This window comes from Hippopotamus amphibius, chromosome 2 (genome assembly GCF_030028045.1).
Source record: "Hippopotamus amphibius kiboko isolate mHipAmp2 chromosome 2, mHipAmp2.hap2, whole genome shotgun sequence".
Classification (NCBI taxonomy): Eukaryota; Metazoa; Chordata; class Mammalia; order Artiodactyla; family Hippopotamidae; genus Hippopotamus; species Hippopotamus amphibius.
The window spans coordinates 45,248,354-45,273,038 of NC_080187.1; the positions used below are offsets into that span (position 1 = coordinate 45,248,354).

General features: G+C 39.0%; 1 protein-coding gene across 3 annotated transcripts in view; it reads right to left on the bottom strand.

The window, feature by feature from the left end:
• Positions 1-24,685, bottom strand: part of PCSK5 (proprotein convertase subtilisin/kexin type 5) — a 453,108-nt gene that overhangs the window by 262,268 nt on the left and 166,155 nt on the right. For all 3 annotated transcript variants that reach the window (XM_057721743.1, XM_057721745.1, XM_057721744.1), the window contains exon 8: positions 4,584-4,796. In XM_057721743.1, coding sequence (XP_057577726.1) covers positions 4,584-4,796 — 213 coding nt within the window. The remainder of the gene's footprint in view (positions 1-4,583; positions 4,797-24,685) is intronic.

Genomic DNA, 24,685 nt, shown 5'->3' on the forward strand with positions numbered 1-24,685 from the left:
CCTCAAGAGGCTTCCATCTTTCCCAACGTCTGATAGTCATTTATGCCTGAATATTTATTAAGCTCAGGTTCTGGGAAGGAACAAAACAAAGTCTTCAACCTCAAGTGGTTTCCATTCTAGCATGGAAAACAGGCAGTCAATAAGAAAATGTATAACATCAGGTTAAGTAGCTCTAAGGACACTAGAAAGAAAACTGAATAGGATAAAAGAGTAGAGTGTGGGGGAGGGGAGTGCTGCTTTTTCAGGGGCAGGTGAGGAAGAACAGCCTCCCTGAGGGGAAATTTGAGAAGAGGCATGAATGAGGTGGTTTCTGGGGAAAGAGTGCTCCTGCTGGATGACACTTCTCACACAAGAGGGCCCTGGTTTGAAATCACACAAAAGGCAATAATAACTTTGGGGAGCTCAACACTGGGCCATGGGAATTGGCAACTCAGACTGGCAAGAAGACTGATTGTCTGAGGGGGGTTAGGAAGAGGTCCAATGGCATGAAATTCAAAATTAGTGAGCCATAAGAATAAAAATGTGCTGTTCGATATAATCACCACTAGCCCCATGTGGATATTTAAATTTAAATCAGTTAAACTCTAATATAAATTAAAATTAAAGTAAGAGTTCTTCCATTGCACTGGCCTCATGTCACATGCTCAATAGTCACGTGTGTCTAGTGACTACCATTTTGGCAGTTGGAGGACCTTTCTATCCTAGCAGAAAGTTCTACTGGACAACGCTGATCTAAAGGACTAGGAAACAAATTGGTCCCTGTATTCAGAGTGTATAAAATTTGCATATACTGTCATCAAGAATGGAAATGAAAGTAAATGTAATAACTTTAAAACTTAGAATTACTTTCCATATTGAAAAACAACGAGGGTGCCAAGTAGTGAAAAACAATGGACGCCTATATAGTCCACACACTTTTTTTTTCTTTTTTATCACTGTGAAGAGAACCCCTAACAGGCAAGAAACGTGTCATTCTTTCCTACAGCCCCATGCTGGACTTTCTTGGATGAGGCATGACAGCATATTGGTTACAAGGTGGGCTGGGGGTTCAACCCCACTTTGGTTGGAATTCAGACTCTATCACTTACTAGCTGTGTTTCTTTTAACCTTTCAAGCTTTAGTTTTCTCATCTGTAAAGTGGGGACAATACCTGATCTTCCTGCATAGGGTTTTGAGGATACCCAGAGACAATGCATTTGATGTGCATGGCACACTGCCAGACACACATTAGAAGGGCAAAAAATGTTATATTTATGATGTGTTAATGTAACTATAAATGTACTACCTGTCCGGCATGGAATAAAATATATACGGTGTTGTTAACAAAAACACATTTCATAATAATCAGTCATTTCAACTGATTTCTATTTAGTTTATAGGGGAGCTTCTTATCATAGTAATCTTGATGTTTTGGATGCTTCACTTGCTATAATAAGGTTCAAGGCAATCACTGATCTGAATCAATTAAAGCAGGAGTGGAATACCAAGGTCCACAACTGTACTGATAGTGATGGCAGGAAACCAAGAGGTGGAGACTTGGCTACATGCTGAAACTCAGGGTAAGATGTTCCTACTTGCACACCACGAAAAGGACGAGTAAGATTTATTTAACAAAAGTGCTTTCCTAGAAGCAGTGAGATCTTTTCTCTCTCCTGGATCCTCAGCGTCAGCCTCAGTTCAACTCACAAAGGTGCTCTAGGAATGAAGAATGACAACCGTGCTCTTCTGGAGAAGCTGCAAATGACAAAAGGAAACGGATGGCCTGGGGAGGGGAGCCCCAGAACAAAGGGAGACACTGCTGTTCCTGTGACACTCCATCACAGATGCCACTAACAGGATGCGGGTCTCTCCGAGGGACCATGGGCATCTGGTTCAAAGCCTGGTGAAGAAAAGCTCCCAAGCACAGAGCAGGATTATCTGTCATTCTGACATCTAGAAGGAAAAGGGGCAGCTGGACCATAAATGGCTGATGTTACCGCCAGCACTACTCATGCTCAAACTGTTAACATGTTCACCATCAGAGAGCCTTTCTTTATGGGGTGGGTGAACAGATCGTGGTTGTACAGATTGGAAAGATGATGGTGCAACAAACACCTCTGTTAACAACAGCTGGAAAAACAACCAGCCTAAGCTCCCACGATACAGTAACCTACACTGACTTAGGGAACAAGGGAACGAAGGTACCAGCCAATCACCAGGTGGCTCATTGCCACAGGCGTTGTGTAAATACCTTATGCTCCGTATCTGGTTATCTTCAAGAAAAACTCTGAGGTTGGAAGTGGCTTTACCCGCATTTTACAGATGAGGAAATCAAGACTCCATGAAGGTTACTTAGCCACTGAGTGGTCTGTCTATGGCTAGAGATTATAATTTGAAACAGCTACCACAACGCTCTCCAGTTGAGGGAAATGTGCAGATTCAGGCAAAATAAGAGAATCTGAGAACTGGCTAGAGAAAAATCACTAATAAATTGCTGCCATGAAGATGGGAGAGGTTAAACACAAGGTAGAGCCAAGTAAAAGTTAAATAGATAATTTTATATATCGAGATAGTCAGTAAAAGTTTTGATATTAGAAACAGCAACTAGGGAAAAGTGAAATATGACCTGAATCAAGGATATTGACACAAATCCTAGTGTCCATCTTTCCTCTCAAGCCCTATCCCTCACCATAGAATGATCGATTTGTCCGTCCGTACGAGAATCCTAAATGACCACCCAGTCAATGGGGGTCATAGCAGCTACCACACAGTTACAGAAAACAGTGATAAAAGGCACAGGAAGGTCAAATGTAAGGAGTAAATCTCAAGGTAGTCATTTTGAGGTCCCTCTATCTGCACTGTGCTCTTCTGTCTGGGACCCAGGGAACCCTTCCTTCCTTGATATTTTGATTTTTGGGTTATAAGCTTCTCTTAAGGAAGGCATTTATGGAACATAAAACACCTCTCCCACAACAACTGCCCCTCAGGAAATAACAGCACTAGATGCACATATTTACTTTGAAGCAATGGCAAGTTTGCCTTAAGATGCCTTCAGACTCTGGAAGTTCGAGAGTTCTTATTCCAGAGAATTTTCATTGGGATTTTCATGATGCAGAACTGAGGGATGCCACTCAGTATTAGTAGGCCTTGACCATGAGTTCTGAAAGATGAGCAAATCTGAAAGCCAAAGGGACATTCCTAGATTAAAACATTTCCATAATGAAGGCAAAATATCATAGAGCATCACTTTCCTATGAAGAAAGCCATGAAACTTCAAAACTTGTCATCTCTGTACTTTCTCCCTTTGTACTTCACTCTGTGTTGTGGAATATGTTTACTGATGAATGATGGAGGTACTTCCAGGGAACACATGTGTGTATTTTTAACCCAATTATTATGAGATATTAGAGAAAGATGGGGGCAGATGGGATATGCATAGGAATAGGAAGTTTTTATTTAAATCAATCTGAAAAATGTAACTAAAGAGGATAGTAAAAGGTAGCTGAGAAATCAGACATGAAAATCCTGTAGTAATCAGGAATCAAGAGGAACCAGATGGATACGGATGAAGAAATATATGAAAGGGGTAGTATCTTATCACCTGTATTTCCACCGCCGTGTAAAGCCAGAGGAAGTATCACAGTGACTCAAACCTGCATGAATCACAGGATCTGAAAGCAGGTGGTTGGCTAAATGCTAAAAAGTGTCAGGTACAGTGGTTTACTTAGCTCCACTTTAGAAAGACAAATCCCTGAGACATTTTCCAAAACCATGATCAGGAAAAGAGCAAAGTGTAAAGCTGTCTGAAACTTAGAGTCAGTAGCACAGCGTGGGGCACCCCAAAAGTCAGACCTTTCTTGAGCACCAGGGGGTCAGGTAGTACGCAAGGCACTTTTTATCTACTTCCTCGTAGCTGCTGAAATAACTCCACGAACTATGTATTATTAAATGCCCCCATTTTATAGGTAACGATGTTGAGATAGAAAAATTAAGTAATGTGTCCAAAGTTACCCAGCTATTATATAGCTCAAGAGTGAACGAAACCCATTCAGGCTGGTCCTGCAAACCTGAACTCTTAACCATTTTACCACCTGCATAGAGAGCAGGGCATGTGGGTAAGCAGATCACAGAGGACTACTGAGGTTCTCGTTCAGACAAACTTTGTGCTGCAGTGTTAGAGAAGCACCTTTTATACAGGTTTAAGTCACACTGAATTCTTGTAACTACTTTGAAACCAAAGTACTGAAGCTGAAGTTCAAAGGCAGTATGGGGACAGACTGATAGGGAACTGGGCTGAGAATCCCGCCCAATCTCTTCTCTGCCACCAACTCACAAGGTGAATGTGGTCCATTCATTTGTCTTCAATAACACTGAAGCTTAATCATGTCTAGGGCCACATTCAATGCTGGAATGTGATAACCCAGACAGGCTTTTTCAATGACTTGGTAATGGAATGGTAACATTTACAAATACTTGTGTTGAGTACTCAGCTAATCTTTCTATTTCCATATATTACTTGTGCCTATAAATGCATGGTTCTCCCTTTGTGTTTTAAAGTGGAAGATAAATAAACCAATCATTCCAGACATGCAAATGTCACATACTATTTTCTTATCGTAGGATTCTCCGCTGCTGTAGGTTGTGGCCAGCGTGGATGAACACTCTTCCAGGTACCAAGGTTTCTTTCCGCTTTCCGCTGTGCTGCTGATGGAGATGGTGTAGATGCTGTTGGTGTAGCCGTCACAGGAGCAGTGGTCTTTGCTCCTTCCGCCATTTCCCGATGCCCAGACAAAAACAGAGCCGAGGCCTCTCCGCCCCTGCGCACAAACAGAAAAAGTTAGATGATGAAAGACATGGGTTACAGACCCGAGGTGAAGACAAGATCAATATCAACATGGCAGAATGAAGCATTTGCAGGAAGGGTATGATGATACATTATTAATATGCTAGATCTAAGCTGCTTTCTGAGTTAAGAGAAGTTGCTTTTAAAAACTAGAATAACCCGGATGCAATGCACAGCATGATGACTGGTTAATAACCCTGTACTGCACATTTGAAAGCTGCTAAGAGAGTAGATCTTAAAATTTCTCATCACAAGAAAAAAAATTGTAACTACGTATGGTGATGTATGTTAACTAGACTCACTGCGGTGATCATATACACAAATATTGAATCATTAATGTTGTATACTTGGAACTAATATGTCAATTATATCCCAATTAAAAAATGAAACAAATAATCCCTTTCACTTGACCTAGTCATAGAAGTAAAAAGAGCACCAACAATGACAATAATAAGGGCTAACATTTACTAGGTACCTATCGTAGGCCAAGCACAATTCTAAATGTTTTACAAGAATCAGACTGAATTCCTCCAACAACTCTGTGAGAATGGTACAATTTTTGTCCCCATCATACAGCTAAAGAATTGAAGTACAGAAGTAATGTTTTCAAGGTCACAAGCCACTAAGTGGAAGGACAGAATTTGAAGCCAGACAGCCAGACATCAGAGTTGGAATACTATTAGTCACTATTACCATAGACATATGATATTCCTATAAATTTTCATCCACATGAAGTGGGTGCTGTTTTGTACCCTCATTTGATATCTGAGCAATGTGAGGTACTCAGAGGTAATGTATTTATTCTGAGATCACATCATCAATAAAGGGCAGAATTTGGGACAATGTCCTTCCTTCCACAGCTGTGTCTCCTCTATGCACGGCAGGGACATTAATTATGAGGGATGTTAATGGAGGCTACCAGAAATAAGAGGATTTCAAGATCAAATATGTTTGGGAAACTCTGAATTGAGCAAAATTAAACAGGTTCCCTTACTACAGAACTTCTAAGAGTCTTTAGTGAGTGGCCGTTCATTGCAAAACTCTAAGGGGGGGCACAATTTGAAGTAATTTCGAAACATATCTGACTGTGGACAACTTCTTCAACCAGATCCAGAAAGTTTTTCTTCCATTCTTTATGCCAAAACTTGGAACAAACTCAAAGACTTTCCTAAGGTCATAAAATAACTAAGGAGAAAAAGCAAAGTAGAACATAGATTTATTGAAGCACATGGACTATTTTACTCTATAAGATGAGATCTTCAGGTGAAAAGAGAAATAAGCCAAAGTGAAGAGTCTCTCTTGAAACAGTTATAGCTGAATGCTTCAGAAATTTTACCATTTTAAACCTACAAGGCACCCTGGAGGACACCTAGGCCAAATCTTTAATTTTGTAATTAGGAAGTGAGAACCAAAGTCACAAAGCTAGTGATAGCTAAACCTCTTTTCTTCTTTCCAGGCCCCAACTTCTCTGGTATCAGGTGGAAGAAAAAATATTTGGAGGGTTGTCCTGGAATTTCTGGAAAAAGAGCCAAGGAAAGAGATGACAAAAAATCCAGAGTATCTTTGAGAAACTCTCCCTGACCTTGAGTCCTCAAGGAACAGAATATTTATGACAGGACTTGACCTGAGCATGGATCTCTTTTTGTCCTTCAATGTGGAAAAATGCAATACGATTATACAGGAATGGGAAAAATTCATGAAGAGAGAGGGAGAGAAACTTCTGGATGTTATTGCCACTAGACAGCTGGACCTTGTTTACCATCCTTCAGTTTCCCATCCAAATATTCATGAAACATAGAGAAGGATGCAAAAATCACCAAGACATCATAAACTAAGGATTTTGTCCAATGCTTCTAATTCTCTGCAGGGAACTACTCCTCACTATGGTGTGGATAGCCAGATTGAGAAACTCTGGTGACCGACTCACGTATATACCTCAGAGACAGAACATCACAGCCAGAGAAGAATAAGAAGGTTACATCTCATCACCAATATCACCCCATCACACACTGAGGGACTGTGTTGCTGGGAAAAAGCACGGTCACAGCAGAGCTTTACCTGACTGGTCAACAGAACACATGAGATAATGCCAAAACCTACCTGGTTTAAATTGCACCATAACAGATACTAGTTTAGAACTCACAAAATGATGAAAAAGCACATATGGTACAATCACATTTACATATCTATGTAAAATTATGACTGTGTGAAAAGACCTGTGAAAACTTATTTGATTTTAAAAGAATATTTTGCAGGACAATGTTCGGAAAGCATTTTTATGTTGTAATATCATTACAAATGAAGAATACAAAATGATACAGTACAGTCTCAGTTTAGAAATAAGTGTATGTGCGTGTATATGCAATGAAGCTAACATGCAGTACAGTTTTAAGCTTAAAGCTAACATCAAGTGAAAATGTAATAGAACTTATCCTGTTCTGTAAGGTTAGGAAAGGATTTTCTTTTTATATCATCCTTCCGTGACCATGTAGAATTTTTATAAACAGAAACAAACATATTTATTCCTCTATTAACAGGGGAACCCCAGGGCCAATTCTTAAGAGATAATTTTTATTTTATGATCAAGAGGAGTTTTACAAGTAGAAGGTTCATTGTGCACTAAAAACCAGAGGCTAACATTTATAGGAACTTACTATGCACCAAGCACTGTACAGACATTATTCTGCACAATTCAAGGCTATATCATTATTTTACAGTTGAGGAAACTGGGACCTGGAAATGCTCGCTAAAGCCAGAACCAAAGCTTAAATCCAACTAGGCATGGTAAAGACAAACTCCAAAGGAGGGTATGGGGTCAGTAACCCCACCCCCAGGCCTGAAGGGAACCAAGGAGAAAGGAGTCACTGAAACTGGAGACAGAGGCACTAACAGGAGTTGAAAACTGGTCAGGGGACCCACCAACCCATGCTGGCCCTGCTGGGAAGGAGCCAGGGGAATATGTGCTGAGCAAGAGCCTGGTCTCTTCCTCCCTCTCCCCCAGTTTTCGCCAACGTATCCCTCTCGCTGAACCTCACCAGAAGCCAGAGGACCAGGAGCCCATAGAGATCAGTATCCCAGAACATGAAACTTGTGGAGAGAAGGGGAGGGGGGGAGCTGGAGGGTTGAATGGAAGACGTAGCTTCGTCCTTAAGGTGCGCTGTGTCTGAATCGTGTCCTTCCAAATTCATATATTGATATCCTAACCCCCAATGTGACTGTGTTTAAAGATAGGGCCCTTTAAAGAGGTAATTAAGGTTAAATGAGGTCATAAGGGTGGGGCCCTAATCAGACAGGACTGGCATCCTTTTAAGAAGATGAGACAACAAGAGTGTGTGCACAGAGGAAAGGCCTTGTGACAGCACAGCAAGAAGGCAGCTATCTGCAAGCTGAGGAGAGAGCCATCACCAGAACCTAACTCTGCCGGCACCCTGATCATGGACTTCCAGACCTCTAGCCTCCAGACAAGGAGAAAATCCATTTTTGTCATTTAAGCCACCTAGCCTGTGGCATTCTCTGACAGCAGCCTGAGCTGACTAATACAAGGTGAGAGGAGGAGATAAAGGATGAGCTACTCCCCCGTGGAAGATACAGCATATACAGATGCTGCCACCACTCTGTCTACAAGGCAGCCCGACCTTTGTGCCTGTGTGTCTGGCTGATGATTAAAGTCCCAGAAATAAAAAGACTGAATTTGTGGGCTGAAAATGCCATAAAGACAGCTGCTAAAGATCTAGGGGGCTAATCTGAAACAATTAGCAATTCAAAGGTTTATTTACTACAGATGCACAGGGAATTTTCATTAGTGTGCCATATTCAGAAAACTAAAACATATGTGGTCAACAGAAATCTGGACCTTTCTCCAAAACTCAGAGCAATTTAAGAATTAACTCAATGTGGGATGTAGGGATAAAGGAAGGTGGGCAGAATATTATAAAGAGAAAAGAATCTCTGAGATGTACTTTCCCAAAGTGTAGGAAATAACATTACTGTATTGTTAGATAAAGTACTGTGATTACAACTGGTTGTATTAATATAACTTTGAATGAGGAAAGAAAAAAATCTTCCAATTTAGTTGAGTGCCAAGTTAAAAGTTAGTCAATTTACAGTGAAATATACTGTGATATCCACACAGGATCCGTTTGACCAAACTCTAAATGTTCTCTTTCATTGTGTATCTAATTGTGTATGTGTTTCTTCTCATGTATGCCCTACAAAAATTAATTTATAATACGCCATAAGCATTATTATTAAAGGCTAGGAAAAAAAAAGGATTTTCGTGTGATTCAGGTCACAAAAGGCTACTTTTTGCTGGGTTGTCAATTAAATCATATACAGCAAACCAGTTTGTGAGAGGTATAGACTTTAATGGAACTAAATTTCTTTCTTTAAAATGGTGTGTCGTGGTGGGGAGGGGATATGGACCTGTCAAAGTGGACCCGTGCAGTTCACACCTGTGTTGTTCAAGGGCCAACTGTATTCTTAAAGGGGCATGACTAAATGAGCAGAGGCTTCTTGCAATACAAAAGACGTGGCTGGACACTGTGCTGGGTGCTTTCACATCTATTAATTTCAAGCAAATCAGATATGCATTTTTACAGACAAAAAACTGAGTAACATTAAGTAATGGGCACACTATATGTAAGGAGAGTGGGGTGGAGACAGGAGAGGGAGACCAGTGAGTTTGATCAGAACCTACTATCTGTATGAGTTGACATGAAGAGACACACAATAAAGCAACTGCAGAAGGAACTCTCATTTAAGTGTGATGTCTTCCAAGTACAGCCTGATACCCAATTTACCAAAGCCCCTCACTGCTCTGCTCCCTACCTATTTCTGAATTTCATCCATTCAGTGAGAGAAGAGTGGAGCCCTCTATGTGAGCTCTACCATACATGCTTCACCGATAAATGCGCTTCAGGTTGGAAGAGGCTGGGGAAAGACAAGGACACCTACAACTATTCGGTAGCTGAGATATGAAGAGAGACCTGTTTATCTTTCTAAAGCTCAAAAACATTCTGAAAAGCATTTCCAAAACAAATCCTGTTTCTTACCAGAGCAGGGCTCACTGAAAGAAATCAGTCTGGGTCCAGAATCATGATGTAAAGGCAAAACAACAGCAACAACAAACTTTGGAAAGGTTTTTGTAGTGCTCACGCAAGGTGTTGTTTCAGAATTTAAAAACACATATTGTTTTTTAAAGTAATACTTAGTAACCCTTAGAATCATGACCATCAATAGGACAGATGGTTCACATAAAAATTAAGGCTCTTTAAAGGTGACCTGAAAAGTAATCTGAAAAGACATATAATCTGCAACTGAAAAGCTCCTGATGCCTTGGAGATGACACTGGTGTAACTTGGTGGGAGAGAGGCTTCTTTGGGAAGACACCAAGTGAACAGTCATGAGACACACAATCAGAGGTCTCTGGGAAAGACTGACGCCTAAGACTTGTTCCTTCAATCAGTGCATTTGGGCAAGATAGGGATGGGAGTAGGGAAATTAATGATACAAGGCGGAATCGGACCCAGGGAATAAAGTGGGTCATTCCCCACCAAAGCCCAAGGGAATCAAATGAGGCAGATAGACATGAGATGTTTTTAAAGGAGTAAAAGAAGGAGACGTGGTCTCTGAGGGCCAGGAGTCTAGGGATCAAGCACTGCTTTTGTCAGGAACAATCCTATGCCAATGTGCTACGTTTGCTGGCTGCAGCATCATCACCCAGAAACTGAGCACGCCTGACTCTTTATTATACTCCACAAGTCAGGATGTCTGATGTGCAGAGTATACAGGTTTCACTCGATTCTGCTTCTGCTCTCAGAATGTTTAGTTATTGTGCTCTCAGAATTACTATGGTAAACAAAGGAACGACTCTAAGCATTTTAGAACCCAAGTGTCAGACTTCCTTGGAGGTCCAGTGGTTAAGACTCCATACTTCCAGTGCAGGGGGTACGGGTTCGATCCCTGGTAGGTGAACTAAGATACCACATGCTGCAGGGTTGCAGCCACCAAAAAATACAAAACAGAAAACAAAAAAAAACCCCAAAAGCAAAAAAACAAAACTATCATTAATTGTGGTTTATTTGGTGGTTTTGAGTGCAGCCTCAGCAAGACTCAAGTTATTACCTGCTTGTTTCCAAGCAAAAATTCTAGGATTGAAAAAGCTTAAAAATGGAAAGCAACAGCTTCCCAAAGACAATTTCAACAGGTAGCCAATGAACAACAGAGTGTCTTCCACCAGCACCTGCATGTGTTCAGCCTGCCGCGGCCCCAGTGCCTGCCCTGCCGCTGTTCTCAATCTTTCCATCTCTGCTTTAGTGTGTCTACCGCCAGAACTGCCCCTGTAGCAGGAAATTGGATTTGGAGGAAGGACTGTCTAAATATCCACAGGCTGACTTACAAAAAACACTGTGGCAGTGTCTTCACCAATCCCATTTTATGCTACTTAGCCTATCAAAGGGTGGTTGATGAGAGAAAAAGACTGAAAATACAAATGCAGTTAAAGAAGGCTTTTATGAATGGTAACCTATTTCTCCCCATTTTTGTCTTCCTGCCTTTTCACAAGTGATAGGACTTCACTCCCTCCTCCTCCTCTCCATCTCAACCGCACCCATCTTTTCTGCCCCATATCGGGTTTTCTGTATTCTGATTTGCTGTGTACACAGTAGGTTGCGAAGCCATATATATTAAGCAATTTTTTACATTCTGTTGACTTTTTAATAACACAATGAAAATATCAGATGCAGTTATTAGCAATCACATTAATTTTGCCACCCACAAATGAAAATCCATATTGTATGCTTCCTGAGCATACTAGTTGCAGCTGACTTTCCTTTTAAAGGAATAGAGAGCCTGACGATGATTGTGGGATCAGCTGCTGGTGACAATTGTAAGCATTTCTGGTAAAATGCCACTTATGTCTACATTTAGGGTCCTTACACGATCTTCTTCGTGTTCCAGTACATGAAGGAGAATAATGATGCATTGAATCCAGGGAACCCAAAGATGATTTCAGTTCCGTTGGAGTCATATAGCCAAAGCCTAGTGTAAAGGATAATCTATCGGTGCAGCAAATACAGAACTCCCCCAGACTTGGGTTCCTGATAAAAAGCTGCTTTCATATTTATTGTGTGAATAGAAAGAAGAAGAAAAAACCAAATTGAGTTGCTTATTCATCATATCTGCCAGAATACAAATTCAGTATAGCATCAGTTCACTGAAGGCTTGTGGAATCATTCCTGTTATCAGAGCTGCCCTTTCTTCAGAAGGGCTGACAGAGGACTTGGACGCATAATGCAGCTTCTACACTTTATCACCAAGTTCACAATGGTGTAACCCCTGGCTCCTGAGAGTAGTATTGCATCAGGATAGATTTCTTTTACTTTGTTTATTTTTAAAGTATAATGGGAAGAAAGAAATCAGTCTTCCATGGAGAAAGGCTAGTAGAAGATCTAGGAGTAAATAAAACCAGGTGTGTTTACTAATGGAAATAAATAAAGCTTTCAAGCAAAGAATTTTATTCCTGTTAACCTGCAGATTTTCTGTACACTTAGAAATTCCACATAATAAAAATGTGGAGCCGAAGAATGTGCTATGGATATTATTTAAAGCTGGACACATAAGAGATTCATACAGTGAAATGTTACATTTCTGCATAAGGAAATGAAGGGAATAAAGTGAGCAGAGCCAAACAGTGGCAGGGCTGGGACCAGATAATTCAGTCTCACCTCAACCAATGCTGAGCCCCGCTGACTTGCACTGACACTGGGTATTCCTAAAAATGCTTAACAACACAATTTAGAGAAACACTGCTTAGCAATAGTGCATTAGAGGGGGGAACAGAAAGAAAACAGAAACAAAACCAAAAACCCTTCTCTTCCGCTTAATCTCATTTGCCAAATCAACAATCCCAAGTAACTGTCTGCTTTCATGTTTTATCTGTGGTCAATTCATACTGATCAGTACCCCTCCCCACTGCCCTTTTTTTTTTTTTCTCAGCCCTTGTCGTCCTCATCTGACTCACAGAAGCCTCAGGAAGTACTCAGGTTATTATTTACTTCTGGTCACTCCTACAGTCCTGCAAGTTCTGAGCCCTGTTCCAGAGGTTTTCCCAGGGTCCAGGGAAGGCTAACACTGGTCACCAGGAGGAGCATGCAGATTGGGTTTGCCAATTTCTCCTTCTGAGAAGCCTGAAAAAGTACATGTGAATCTCATCTGCCCTATGAAATAATCACAAGAGTGAAGAGCACCAATGCAGCTATTCTGGGTACGTCCACCATCCCAGCACTCCCATTTTCAGGGAAAAAGAGACATACGTCCCAAAGGTTTCTCCACCTTGGATCATCGCAGAGCAAATGCACTGTCACGCTCAGGCTTTCAGAAGAGCCAGACGTATGAAATGGAGAAGGATATTTTCAATGCTAACATGAATTCCCTATTTTGAAACTGACCAGAAAAATACCATCACCTTTAAATGATATTGACGGAGTAGAATTTGAAAAAGTCCTTTCACAGAGAATGAAAACCTTTATTATCAAATGAAAGGAATTTATGGTAAATGTTTGGAAAGGCATTTAGAAAGAAGGATAGAGGGATACTCCAGCAGTAATGAAAAGTTAACACTCTTCTTTAAGTTAGCTCTGGGGTACAGAATGACTCCTGTGGGCTGGTTCCAGTTCCCAGCTCCGCTCTGAAGGGGTTAGCAAGCTGCCCCTCTCTGAAGCCCATCATGGGGCCTCTGCTCCATGAATCAATGACTTTGACCTTTTGTGGAGTAGCTCATAACATTTCTGAAAGGGAGAAAATCAGCCCTTTACGCTTTCTCCCCATAAACATAATCCTGATTCAAATGAAAGCAAATCACACTTCTGAAAAAATTACAATTGATGTTAAGCTTCTATTATTTACAAGACTCTGTGGTGGATGCTCTAGGGTTTTTAAAGGTACACCAAATGTTGGCCTCCCTCTCGGGGGGAAGATCCGCAATTGAGCACTGTGTATGTGAGACCTCAGTCAGTTCTCATGACGGCTCCATAAAGTAAGTATTATCATAGCCTTGTCTCAGGGACATGAAAGCTCTGATAACTTAGTAATGTGTTCCAGCACAAAATGTTAGCGAGAAACCAAACTGAGATTTCAACTCTGGTCTCTGTGACTTTAAAGCCAATACTTTCTACATCATCACAGGCTGCATCCAGGGGTGAAGAGAAAGAGACAATCCAGTGACGTTCAGGTTATGCCAAATCAGCTGCCTAGATGATAAATTCCGCAGGAGTTCAGAGGACAGTGAGGTCCCTGTTGCAGTGCTCACTTTCACGACCAGAATTAAAGCGACTGTTGGCTGAGAGCTGAGTATGCAGAGACAGGCCCGTATGACGCACTCCATAAGAGCAGATATCACATGGAGCATGCGGGCCAAGGGCACAGGCTTAGAAGACAGACCTGAGTCTGACCCATAGTCACACTTCTTAATGACCAGGTTACCTACTTTGCCAAGACTTAGTTTCCAAATCTATAAACTGGGGGAGGTCCTGTGAGAATCATCCCTGTGCCTAACTCAAGAGGCCATCGGAGGTAATAATCAGTAATGTTAACAATCCTGAGTATTAAATTTGATTGTTTTCATCTTAAAGATGACGGATGTAGGCTCAGGGCAAGAGAGAAAAAAGTCTGCGATAAAAGGCATACAAACTTTTAAATCATTTGATATTATCAACTCAGTTCAATTTATCCTTGTTTATTACACAGTGGCCTTTCTTTTCCAGTTGCTGCCATGTTTTGTCGAAGGAAATTGAGGTATCTGTCCTCCCCAGCAGCTTTCTCAAATCTATGTTTAGAATCACAGAAACTCAGAATTGGTATGAACCTGAACTTCACCTAATCCAATCCTTGTATGATTTTTGTATCTTTCCTATAACAGGGACATCCAGACGATATTAGTATGACTCCTGTGAGAAGGACTTCATTTAACCCTCAGGTGGCCCAGTAGTCACTAAAAATAGAACAAAACAAACTAAAAGAAAAGACAACTATTACTGATATGAGTAGAACAAAGGGAATTAGAATGGAATTTGCAAAATTTAATAAAAACTACTCACAGGGTTAATATGGGATCTCTAAACTAAAAACCAGGTGACAATAAACAATTGACATGTGCATTATACAAGGCTAGGATTAATTTGTGCTCCTTTCCAAATGCATCACAATTCACAATAATACAGTAATCTAAATCTGATACTAAGATATCAGATAATCTTCAATTATAGAATGGGAAACCACCTGTGTATTTATGAAAACATACATTTCTTTGTTTCCAAAATGGATACTGTTCTACTGGGTCCATTTGGCAAGTCACTTCTTAGCTTTGCTAATGTTCTAAAAACACAGAGTTCCATCAGGACACAGTTAAATTCTAAGGGAGAATTTTTAAAACAAACTCCAGTTAAAATCAATTTTCATGAAGTGGAACTGATATAAAAAAAGCTCCCTTGTCTATCTTTGCCAACCCATATATTATTTCAAAGTTTTACAACATTTGCCAACTAATTTAACAGCAATCTGTCATTTATTAAAATGCAAACTGGTACCAAGCCTGCTACAGCTGGGCGTATATCAGATAAAAACATATCCTTCCTGAGTGGAATTGGTTACTTTTAGTATGATTATTATTACTGCTTTATTATATAAGCTCATTATACCTCTTCTTTCCCGTTCTGGGGAACAAATGCCTTTAGGAGTGAAGAAATCGTGTGTGTGTATGTGAGATAATGAGACAACGTGTGGCAGTAAAGCAAGCTTGTGCTTTCAGCAAATATTCTAAATATTCAATCAGCTGTAAAATCCGGTGAACTGAAAAGGAAATTGATGATAGAAAGGAGATATACTAATCAGAGACTTCATGAAAGACTGGTTTCCATCTGGACCCCTGAATAGAAGAGTAGAGTGAGGATGGGATTGAAGGCCACTCTTCCAACAGGGAGTTAGAGACCAATGATACCGATTTCAGCCACTTTTTTCCCCATCCTTGACACTGGTTCTGTCATGAATTCATTGGAATGCCTTAACTGATAACCCCAAAACCTAAAATGCTCAAATAAAAAGAAGCTGAAATTGGAAGTATATTTGTAGATAAAATGGTAAAGCAAACACTACACGCCATGCTCCTACAGTATCTACAATGAGCTACATGATTTTTCCAGGTAAACGATTAAGCCAAATGTCAAACCAGTGCTTGGTATGTAGTGAATACTTAAGAAATATTTCTGGAATAAAATAATCAGAGAAGTATTGGTAACCCGAATATAGGGTTTTTTGATTATGGGAAACAGAAAAGATTCCATTCTATGTTTTTTGCTTGTTTTCTAAAGAATATTATTAAACACACTTGTCAGGAAATTGCAAAACGCTGTCAATGCATTAGATGCCTGCTGATGAATATCAAATGCATTATTAAAGTTTAATAACCCACACAGGGCAAAAGAAAAGACTGCAAGGCAACTAGACTGCACACAGTAAGTTTTGTTATTGTTTGCTGTTTAGTCTGTCTTTCTTGTTTACCAGATCTGGGAGTTTGCTGGCACTTTGTTTAGAACCTTTATTCATTGTTATAGGGTGAGCTCCCCAAAGACAGTCCTGAATGTTTCCTGAATGCACTCAGAAATAAATGAATGAATAAAGAGTCTATCAAAGACAACTTTAGGCAATTAGCTCCTTATTCTGACACCGAACCTTGGGTCACCTATCTCTGAAACACTGTCAATCAACTCATTTTATAAAATCATTTCCTATTTAGAACCGTCAGGGCAGATGAAGCCAAGAGTTTCGCCTGAGGGAAGTCTCTGACGGTTATACCAAGGAGCCAAGCCAAAGGATCGCATGGTAAGTGAAATCGTATCCGTTTGAATGAGAGCACCTTTTTTAAAAAATTATCCTTTCTCAAGATTTGATTCTCAGACTCCTGCCAAAATTGTAAGAGACCTTATGTGCCCTCCTAAGAAGCTTAGAATGTTCCTTGTTGGTCACAGGGAGCAGTGATGAGTCTTGAAGAGAAGACAAATGACAAGTTTTACATATAAAAATACTTCTTTGGCTGCGGTGTTCGTGCTGAACTGAAAGTTGAAGCTCAAGCTGGGAGGATGGAAGTTTTGAGCTAACGCTATTGCCAGAGTCTGTATGAGAGATGTTGGTTCTAGTTGTGAGGACAAGAGGGCAGATTCCATTGACGTTTCAGAAGTAGTGCAGGAAAGAAAGACTTATTAGATGACTAGGATGATGAAAAGAAGAAATGGCAGGTTTTAGGAAGGGAGACTGGGTGAATGGCAGTGACATCAAGTAAATACATACGTTAATATTGGTAAAAACAACTCAATCACTAAAATTATTTGTAGTTCTAACATTCTGACTCTAAATGTCTAATAAGTTTAGCTGAATTTTCACAAAGCAGTACTAAATAATTCAAAATGAAATTTAACAGGAATTCAAAAAAAGTCATGAAAATAAAAGCTTCAGTATGGTTAAAGTTTAGAACATTGATTAAATAAACTTAACACATTTCTCTACTTCGGCACTTCTCAGAGCCTTTAATATGCTTTTAAATTTCTAAAGGAAGCATATAATAAGTAGTGTTTCTCAAGTCTATTTGATAGCAAAATGCCTCTATCACCCCCCTTTTTTTAGCATTTTATTAATTAGTGTTTTATGGAAAAGCTTTAGAAAATCTTGGGTATTTTCGCCCATTTATTTTGGCCATTCCTTAATAATAATCTCAAGATTACATACTTACCTTCCCTAAGGATCATTCAGCAATAGCATATTGATTAAACCCAGAGATTTGGAACAATAAAAACTTTTTATAATATTTCCATGATCAATCAGTATTTCACTTTTATTACTCTTGCCCTTTTAGCGATGATAAGGATTAACATTCATAATGTAATTAGAGGTTCTTAGGTTCCAGGAACTCTGCTGAGTATTTTATAGGCATTAATCATATAATCCACATAATAGTCCTATAAAGTAATTACTAGCGTTTAGTTCCATTGTACAGAGGAACAAACTGATCCTCAGAGAGGTTAATTAACTTGAAAGAGGTAAGGTATTAGAACCCACTGGAGAGTCTGAGTGCAGAGTCTGGCTCTACTAATCACTGGACTGTACCAGGTAAGTTAATAACTCATTTTCAAAATATTAACCAAAAACAATGCAAGTGTGATCCTTAAGCAGATTAACTCAGTATATGAAGCAAATTGGCATGGAAGTTATTCATACATTCATTCACTAAACACCTACCAAGTACAAGACACTGTTTTAGGTACTTGGGATACAGTAGAGAACAAAACAGTCAAACTCTGGGCCTTTACGGAGGAGAGAATCAATCAACAAGGTAAGTAAATTTAATACATAGGAGGGGGGATGAACATTACCAAGAAGGGGTTCTGAAAGGTTTGAGTACATGTGTGTTACATTGTGGATGGAAAGAACCAGGCAGAAGTCCTTGTCAGGACAAATTAGATAAGAACTCAGAGAAGAGTACTGGATGTCACTGTGATCTTGACAATAACAGCTTCAGTGGAATGATGTGGCAGAGCCTGATGCCATGGCTTCCCAGATAATAGGAAAAATGAGCTTGTAGAGGGCAAGTATGGACCACAGTTCCAAGGAATTTTACTTTACAGCAAAGAAATAAATAAATAAATTAGGAAAAGAGTCAGTAATTGGAAGGAGATAGGTGACCAGAGATGGATTCTTCTCTCTCTGAGATAGGAGAATTAGCAGTGTGAACGTTTGTGGTTGGCAATACAGTTGAGAGGGAAATTCTGAAGATGAAAGACAAGCTAACTGATTGAGCCATGTCACTGATTCAGTGAGAAGGAATGGGGTCCAGTGAAGAAATGGAGGTGGTGGACTTAAGTAGAAGAGCAATTAATTCACCACGGTAACAGGAGAAAAACTACAGTATGTGGTCACAGATGGAGGAGGGAGGTCAGATGTGCCTAACAGAACAGAAATGAGAACATGTAAAAAAATTTATTAGATTTTGTTGAGGCCCACATTCTGACTTCTTTAGCTATACCAAATATCTATTTTCTACAAAACTGGGGAGAAGAGTATATATCTTATGATATTATTGTGAAGATTAAAAGTTATCTATTTTAGGGCTTAGAAGAGTATAGTATAATAGACTGGCAAATGTTGAATGTATTACTATTATTATTATTATTTTCATGCAGCCCAAATTATATACCTCTAATTCTTGCATTTAATTTCATAGTTACTTAGCATCAAATAAAGTGTCATCTTTGAGAGAAAAAGCAAGTTGTCAACTGTGACATGGTTTGTTTAACATAGTCTCTCTAATGCAATTTTGGCACATAATTCTAAAGAGGCTATAAATTGAATCAATTCTGATTTTGTTAAAAGTCGCTGAAAATAGTGTTCCATTTTAGTAGGCCAAGTGCTTATCTTCTGGTAAACAAACAGGGAGCACTCTGAAATTCAATATTTGCTACGTTTTTTGATTAGTAAGCAGCAGGCGTGGATGCAATCAATACTTGGACTCCCTGAGCAACATGTATTTATTTCCTTTGTGAAAACCTTTCTTGATCCTTAGGCTTCTCTCTCTTGCCACTGATCTCTCCAGATGTCTTGGCATTGCTGTCACCCTAGTCCAATTCATTATCAACTCCTTCCTGGACCATTTCAGTCTTCCTCTCTTGTCTTCCCATCCCTCACCCCACATGCAGTCCATTCTCTACACAGCACTGATCTTTTAAAATTGTGTATTCCGTCAGGCCACTACTATGCTGAAAACCTCTCCTGGCTTTCTGTAGCAGGTGAAAAGGCAAACGCGCTCCATAGTTTAGGAAGTCGTGCTGAGCTAGCCCCCAGTCTACCTCTGTGGCCATCTCCTACTGCCTGCTTTCTGTCCATGTTGCTCCCAACACCCAGATTAGCATCCTGTTCTGGAAATACACCCTAAGCATTCTCCTCTCAGGGTGCTTTTTTGCTCTTGCTGTTCCTCCTGCACAGAACATTCCTTCCACATTTCTTCACCTAACTGGCATCTTGTCATTTATGTCTCCATTCACATGTCACCTCCTCAAAGATTACTCCCTGTCCTCCCTAACTAAAGCAGTTCTGTTTTTCCCCAGTCATCGGTTTAATCTTATTCATAACACTTCTCCTTAGCTCAAATAGTCTTGATAGTTTCTATGTGTGTTTTGTCATGTTGCTAGAATGGGGAAATTTTATGTATTATGTATAAAACTTAGACGTCTTCTTCCCTCTTTTACCTACAGTGTGGAAGTTCACTAAACTTAATAAAAATAAGAAATTCCAATTCCTGTAGTTTGTAGGTAGTATAGTTAAAACTGCAACAGGGACTTCCCTGGTGGTCCAGTGGTAAAGAATTCGCCTTCCAATCCAGGGGATGCAGGTTCAATCCCTGGTTGGGGAACTAAGATCCCACATGCCGCGGGACAACGAAGCCCGTGCACCACAACTACTGAGATCATGTGCCTCAACTACAGAGCCTGCATGCCACAACCTGCAAAGCCCATGCACTCTGGAGCCTGCGCGGCACAACTTGAGAAGAGAAAACCTGCACACCACAACTAGAGAAGAGAAAACCCGCACACCACAACTAGAGAGAAGCTTGCACACTGCAACAAAAAGCCCACAATGAAGATCCTGCGTGCAGCAGCCAAGACCCAATGCAGCCAAAATTTGAAAATAAATAAATAAATAAATAAAATTAAAAAACAAACAAAAAAACTGCAACAAGCCACAGTAACTTTAGACTACCACATAGGCTTTCAGCTAATTTCTTGAAGGAATTATTTTTAGTCACTTATTCCCTCATTCCTTAAATCACTCAGCTAATAAATCAATTATTTATTTCATTATTGTGATCTATAATCTAACTTTGCATAAAGTAATTGTCCAACTATTTTCCATATATTTGACAAAATATATAAAGAACACAAATTAAAATAATCTCAAAGAATATAAAATTTACTATCTCATTTGATGTTTGATAATGGAAGAATGAAAGATTTCTTTTTCCTGGTAAAGACTATCTAATATACTGCTTTAAAAATAATAAATTATATATTCAAAGGTATTAGACAAACAGCCCTTGGGAAATAATTCAAGCCACAAACATGGATAACTGAAATGAATTTGTATACCGAGAGAAGAAGGGGGGACTGAGGACAAACACAAAGTCTTTTGGAAGGACATGATCTTTTTTCTGAAAAAAGAAAAACATATATATGGTATTTCTTGAGCACCTATTATGTCCCAGGTATTGTGTCAATTGCTTTATATGCCTTATCATCTCACATAGCACTCATAACATCTTTGTAAGTAAATACTATTATTGCCCTACTGTAGATGAGGAAATGCAAGCAGAGAGGTAATTTGATCTAAATCAGGTCAGAGAGCAGTAAATGACAAATCCTAGACTCAACTCTAGCCGAAGTGCCAAGCCCATGTGTATTAAACACATAAAAACCCTCTCATGCTGATCTTAGCACATTTAAATGAGTCACTGCTGCTTTTCCATAATTAGATGTGCAATGCTAGGAGTCAGAATAATTTGTTCTTTTAAAGAGTTACTTCTTTTGTTACTACCTTAACTCTAAAAGTAAATGATCTGTTTTAAAACTAGATTGTTTCCCCAGATTAAAACCTTGAAAGAGCCTCCATGGAAAGATGAATAAATTATGGGATCTCCATACTCCAAAAACTTTGAAACATTAAAATAAATGAGTCCTATCCTATGGATGCCCCCAGAGGGATGCCCATGATATACTGTAAGGTGAAAACAGCAACATGCAAAGACATATGATCCCCATTTGGTATATGAATGTGCACAAGACTATGGAAAGATACAGTCCATACCCTTAGCAATGGTTATCTAGCTGGACAGGAAAATCTATTTTAATTTCATCATTATAGTAATGATCTATTGTAACAGGCATGGGTTACTTTTAATAATGAGTACAGAATAAATTTTTTCCAAATTATTTATTTCTGAATATAATCTCCCCTATGCTTAAATAGCTTTCTCAGATCATCCTGTTTCTAATCTTAGCTCTTTTTTTCCTTCTACCAACGTACCACATTTGTATTTGTTTTATATATTAGACTTCCAGTTAAGATTTCCATTGAATGAAAGATTCACTAGCAAAAATAAATTTGAAAATCATTGGTCCATATCACTTTATTTAATGATAGCTACTGAATATAGGACATTCTCTCTCTCTCTCCCTCTCTCTCTCTACATATATATATATACACACACGTACTCATGAGGCTATGTGCATTACTAACATAAGTAGATTCATTTTAATGAGAAATTTCAGACTGTTCTTTATGAAGAGTCATACCCATACAGTTGAAAATTAAATATGAACTAAGCATGACTTACTTAACTTGAATAATCGTTGCACTGATGACACAGAGAGAGAATAGTAATGTGCAGTCCAGGGCTTTGGTAATGAAATCACCAGATTACTTAGAAGACATTCATTTGGTGTTCAGGCACCCTGAAAGGAAAATTCTACGCAACAACTTAGAACATTATCCTATAGTTTCAAAGGATTATAATGTAGCTGAAAATTGATAGAGCTAGAAAAGTCTGAACCAAACCTGAACTGTAGTTAGAAGGTGCATACAGAATAAGTGCAGAAGCTTTCCCTCCAGTCTCTTTCAGAATAACCAGGAGACGGCTTAGCTCAGTCTTCTGATTAAAACCCTAACAGCAGTCCCACAAAGGTAGAAGAATCATAATTATTTATACTCTGGCTGCAACGTTAGGTTAATCAACTGCTCGCATTCCCCTGTTTCAAATCTGGGCTGAATTTATAACAGCCCTATGGTTAGCATAATTTGCAGTAAATTAAATTAAATTCAACAAACATTCACTGAGTACTCACTAGAATTCAATGTACTTTATGGGTTTTGAAAAGCCCATAAAGATGTATAGAGTATAAGCTCTGCTCTTCAAGAACTTACTATTTAGTGAGGAAGATACATACAAAACTAACTCTGATATAGAGCACAATATGGTAAAGACTATACATACCACCAGGAAGAATATAAAGTATAGGGAAAATAAGGTAGGGATCACATATACTAAAATCTAGTTTAAGCAGTGAGAAGGCTTCTGTGAAGAGGTAACAGTTTAATTGAAGTTTGATGGTCAAATAGGATTTGTCTGTATAGTAGTAGATCATGGAAGAGAGTCAAGGACCACATACTGTAGAGAAAGCAGTATGTGCCAATGGATAGTAAGAGTGGAGTATGCTTTCCAAACACAGAAAACAAACCTATGGTTACCAAAGGGGAAAGGGAGGAGGTAGGGATAAATTAGGAGTATGGGATTAACAGATGCAAACTACTATACGTAAAATAGATAAGCATCAAGGATTTACTGTATAGCACAGGGGACTATATTCAATATCTTATAATAACCTATAATAGAAAATCTGAAAAATACATACATAGCTGAATCACTTTGCTGTACACCTGAAACTAACACAATATTGTAAATCATCTATACATCAATAATAAAAAAAAGAAGAGTGGAGTATGCTTACATTCCTAAAAAGAAAAAAGAGATGAGAAAGCAAAAAGAGGTTAGGCCCAGATCAACGATGGCCAAACATGAACGTGATTAAAATGTATGCTTTAGACTCACAGATATAGAGAACAAATTAGCAGCTATCAGTTAGAAGAGGGAAGGAAGGAGGGGCAATATAGGAATAGGGATTAAGAGGTATAAACTATTAGGTATAAAATAAGCTACAAGTATATACTGTACAACACAAGGAATATGGCCAATATTTTGTAATAACTATAAATGATTATAACCTTTAAAAATTGTGGATCACTATACTGTACACCTGTAATTTATATAATACTATATATCAACTGTAAGTTAACCAAAAATTTTTTTAAATGAAGAAAAAAAAAGTATGCTTTACATCACTCAGTGGTCCATTCATGAGTAAGAAAGAGAAAGAAATTGCTTCCAGTGCAGTATCACAAATATATAGCCCTTATTTTTTTTATTTAATTTAAATAAGACAGGATTTCTTAAGATCTGTAATTTGCAACATATTTTATTACACTAGATTATATGGTTAGTTTTGGGAGGAGGAGCGGTCAGTGAATTTTTTCAGTGAAATCAAGGACAATGAGAATGAGTTTAGCTGCCTGGTGAGGGAATGTGGGAACAGCACAAAAATGACATTGTCCTGGGACAGAGGTGAAGCTAGGGAAAGGACCACACAAGGGAGATACCCAGAAGGACACTGTTGCATGATCTATCAATACCAATTGGGGGGTTTCAATATCTCCAATTCCCAATCTCACAGTTTCAAGAATTTATTTCTCCAAATCCAAAATTAACATATTGATAAACATTAATGATGTTAATATTCATACTAATAAATATTTCCTTTGAACAAGTTAAGCATCCAAATATACCTCTGTTCTCATCAGAGGAAACTCTCTAGCCCTTAATTTATTTGCAGGACCGATACAACACTGTCTACTGACTTAGCCTAGAGCTCCATCCATTCCCCTAGATGGGACAACTGGAAACCCACCGTTGCAGAGATGACTTCATATGAAAAGCATCACCAATTGACACAGTTTGAGCTGAGGTGCTTTTAAAATATACAAATCGTTCATGCAGCTCTATGTCAAAAAAACAAGCAACCCAATCAAAAAATGGGCAGAAGATCTAAACAGACATTTCTCCAAAGAAGACATACAGATGGGCAACAAACACATGAAAAGATGCTCAACATCACTAAATATCAGAGAAATGAAAATCAAAACCACAATGAGGTATCA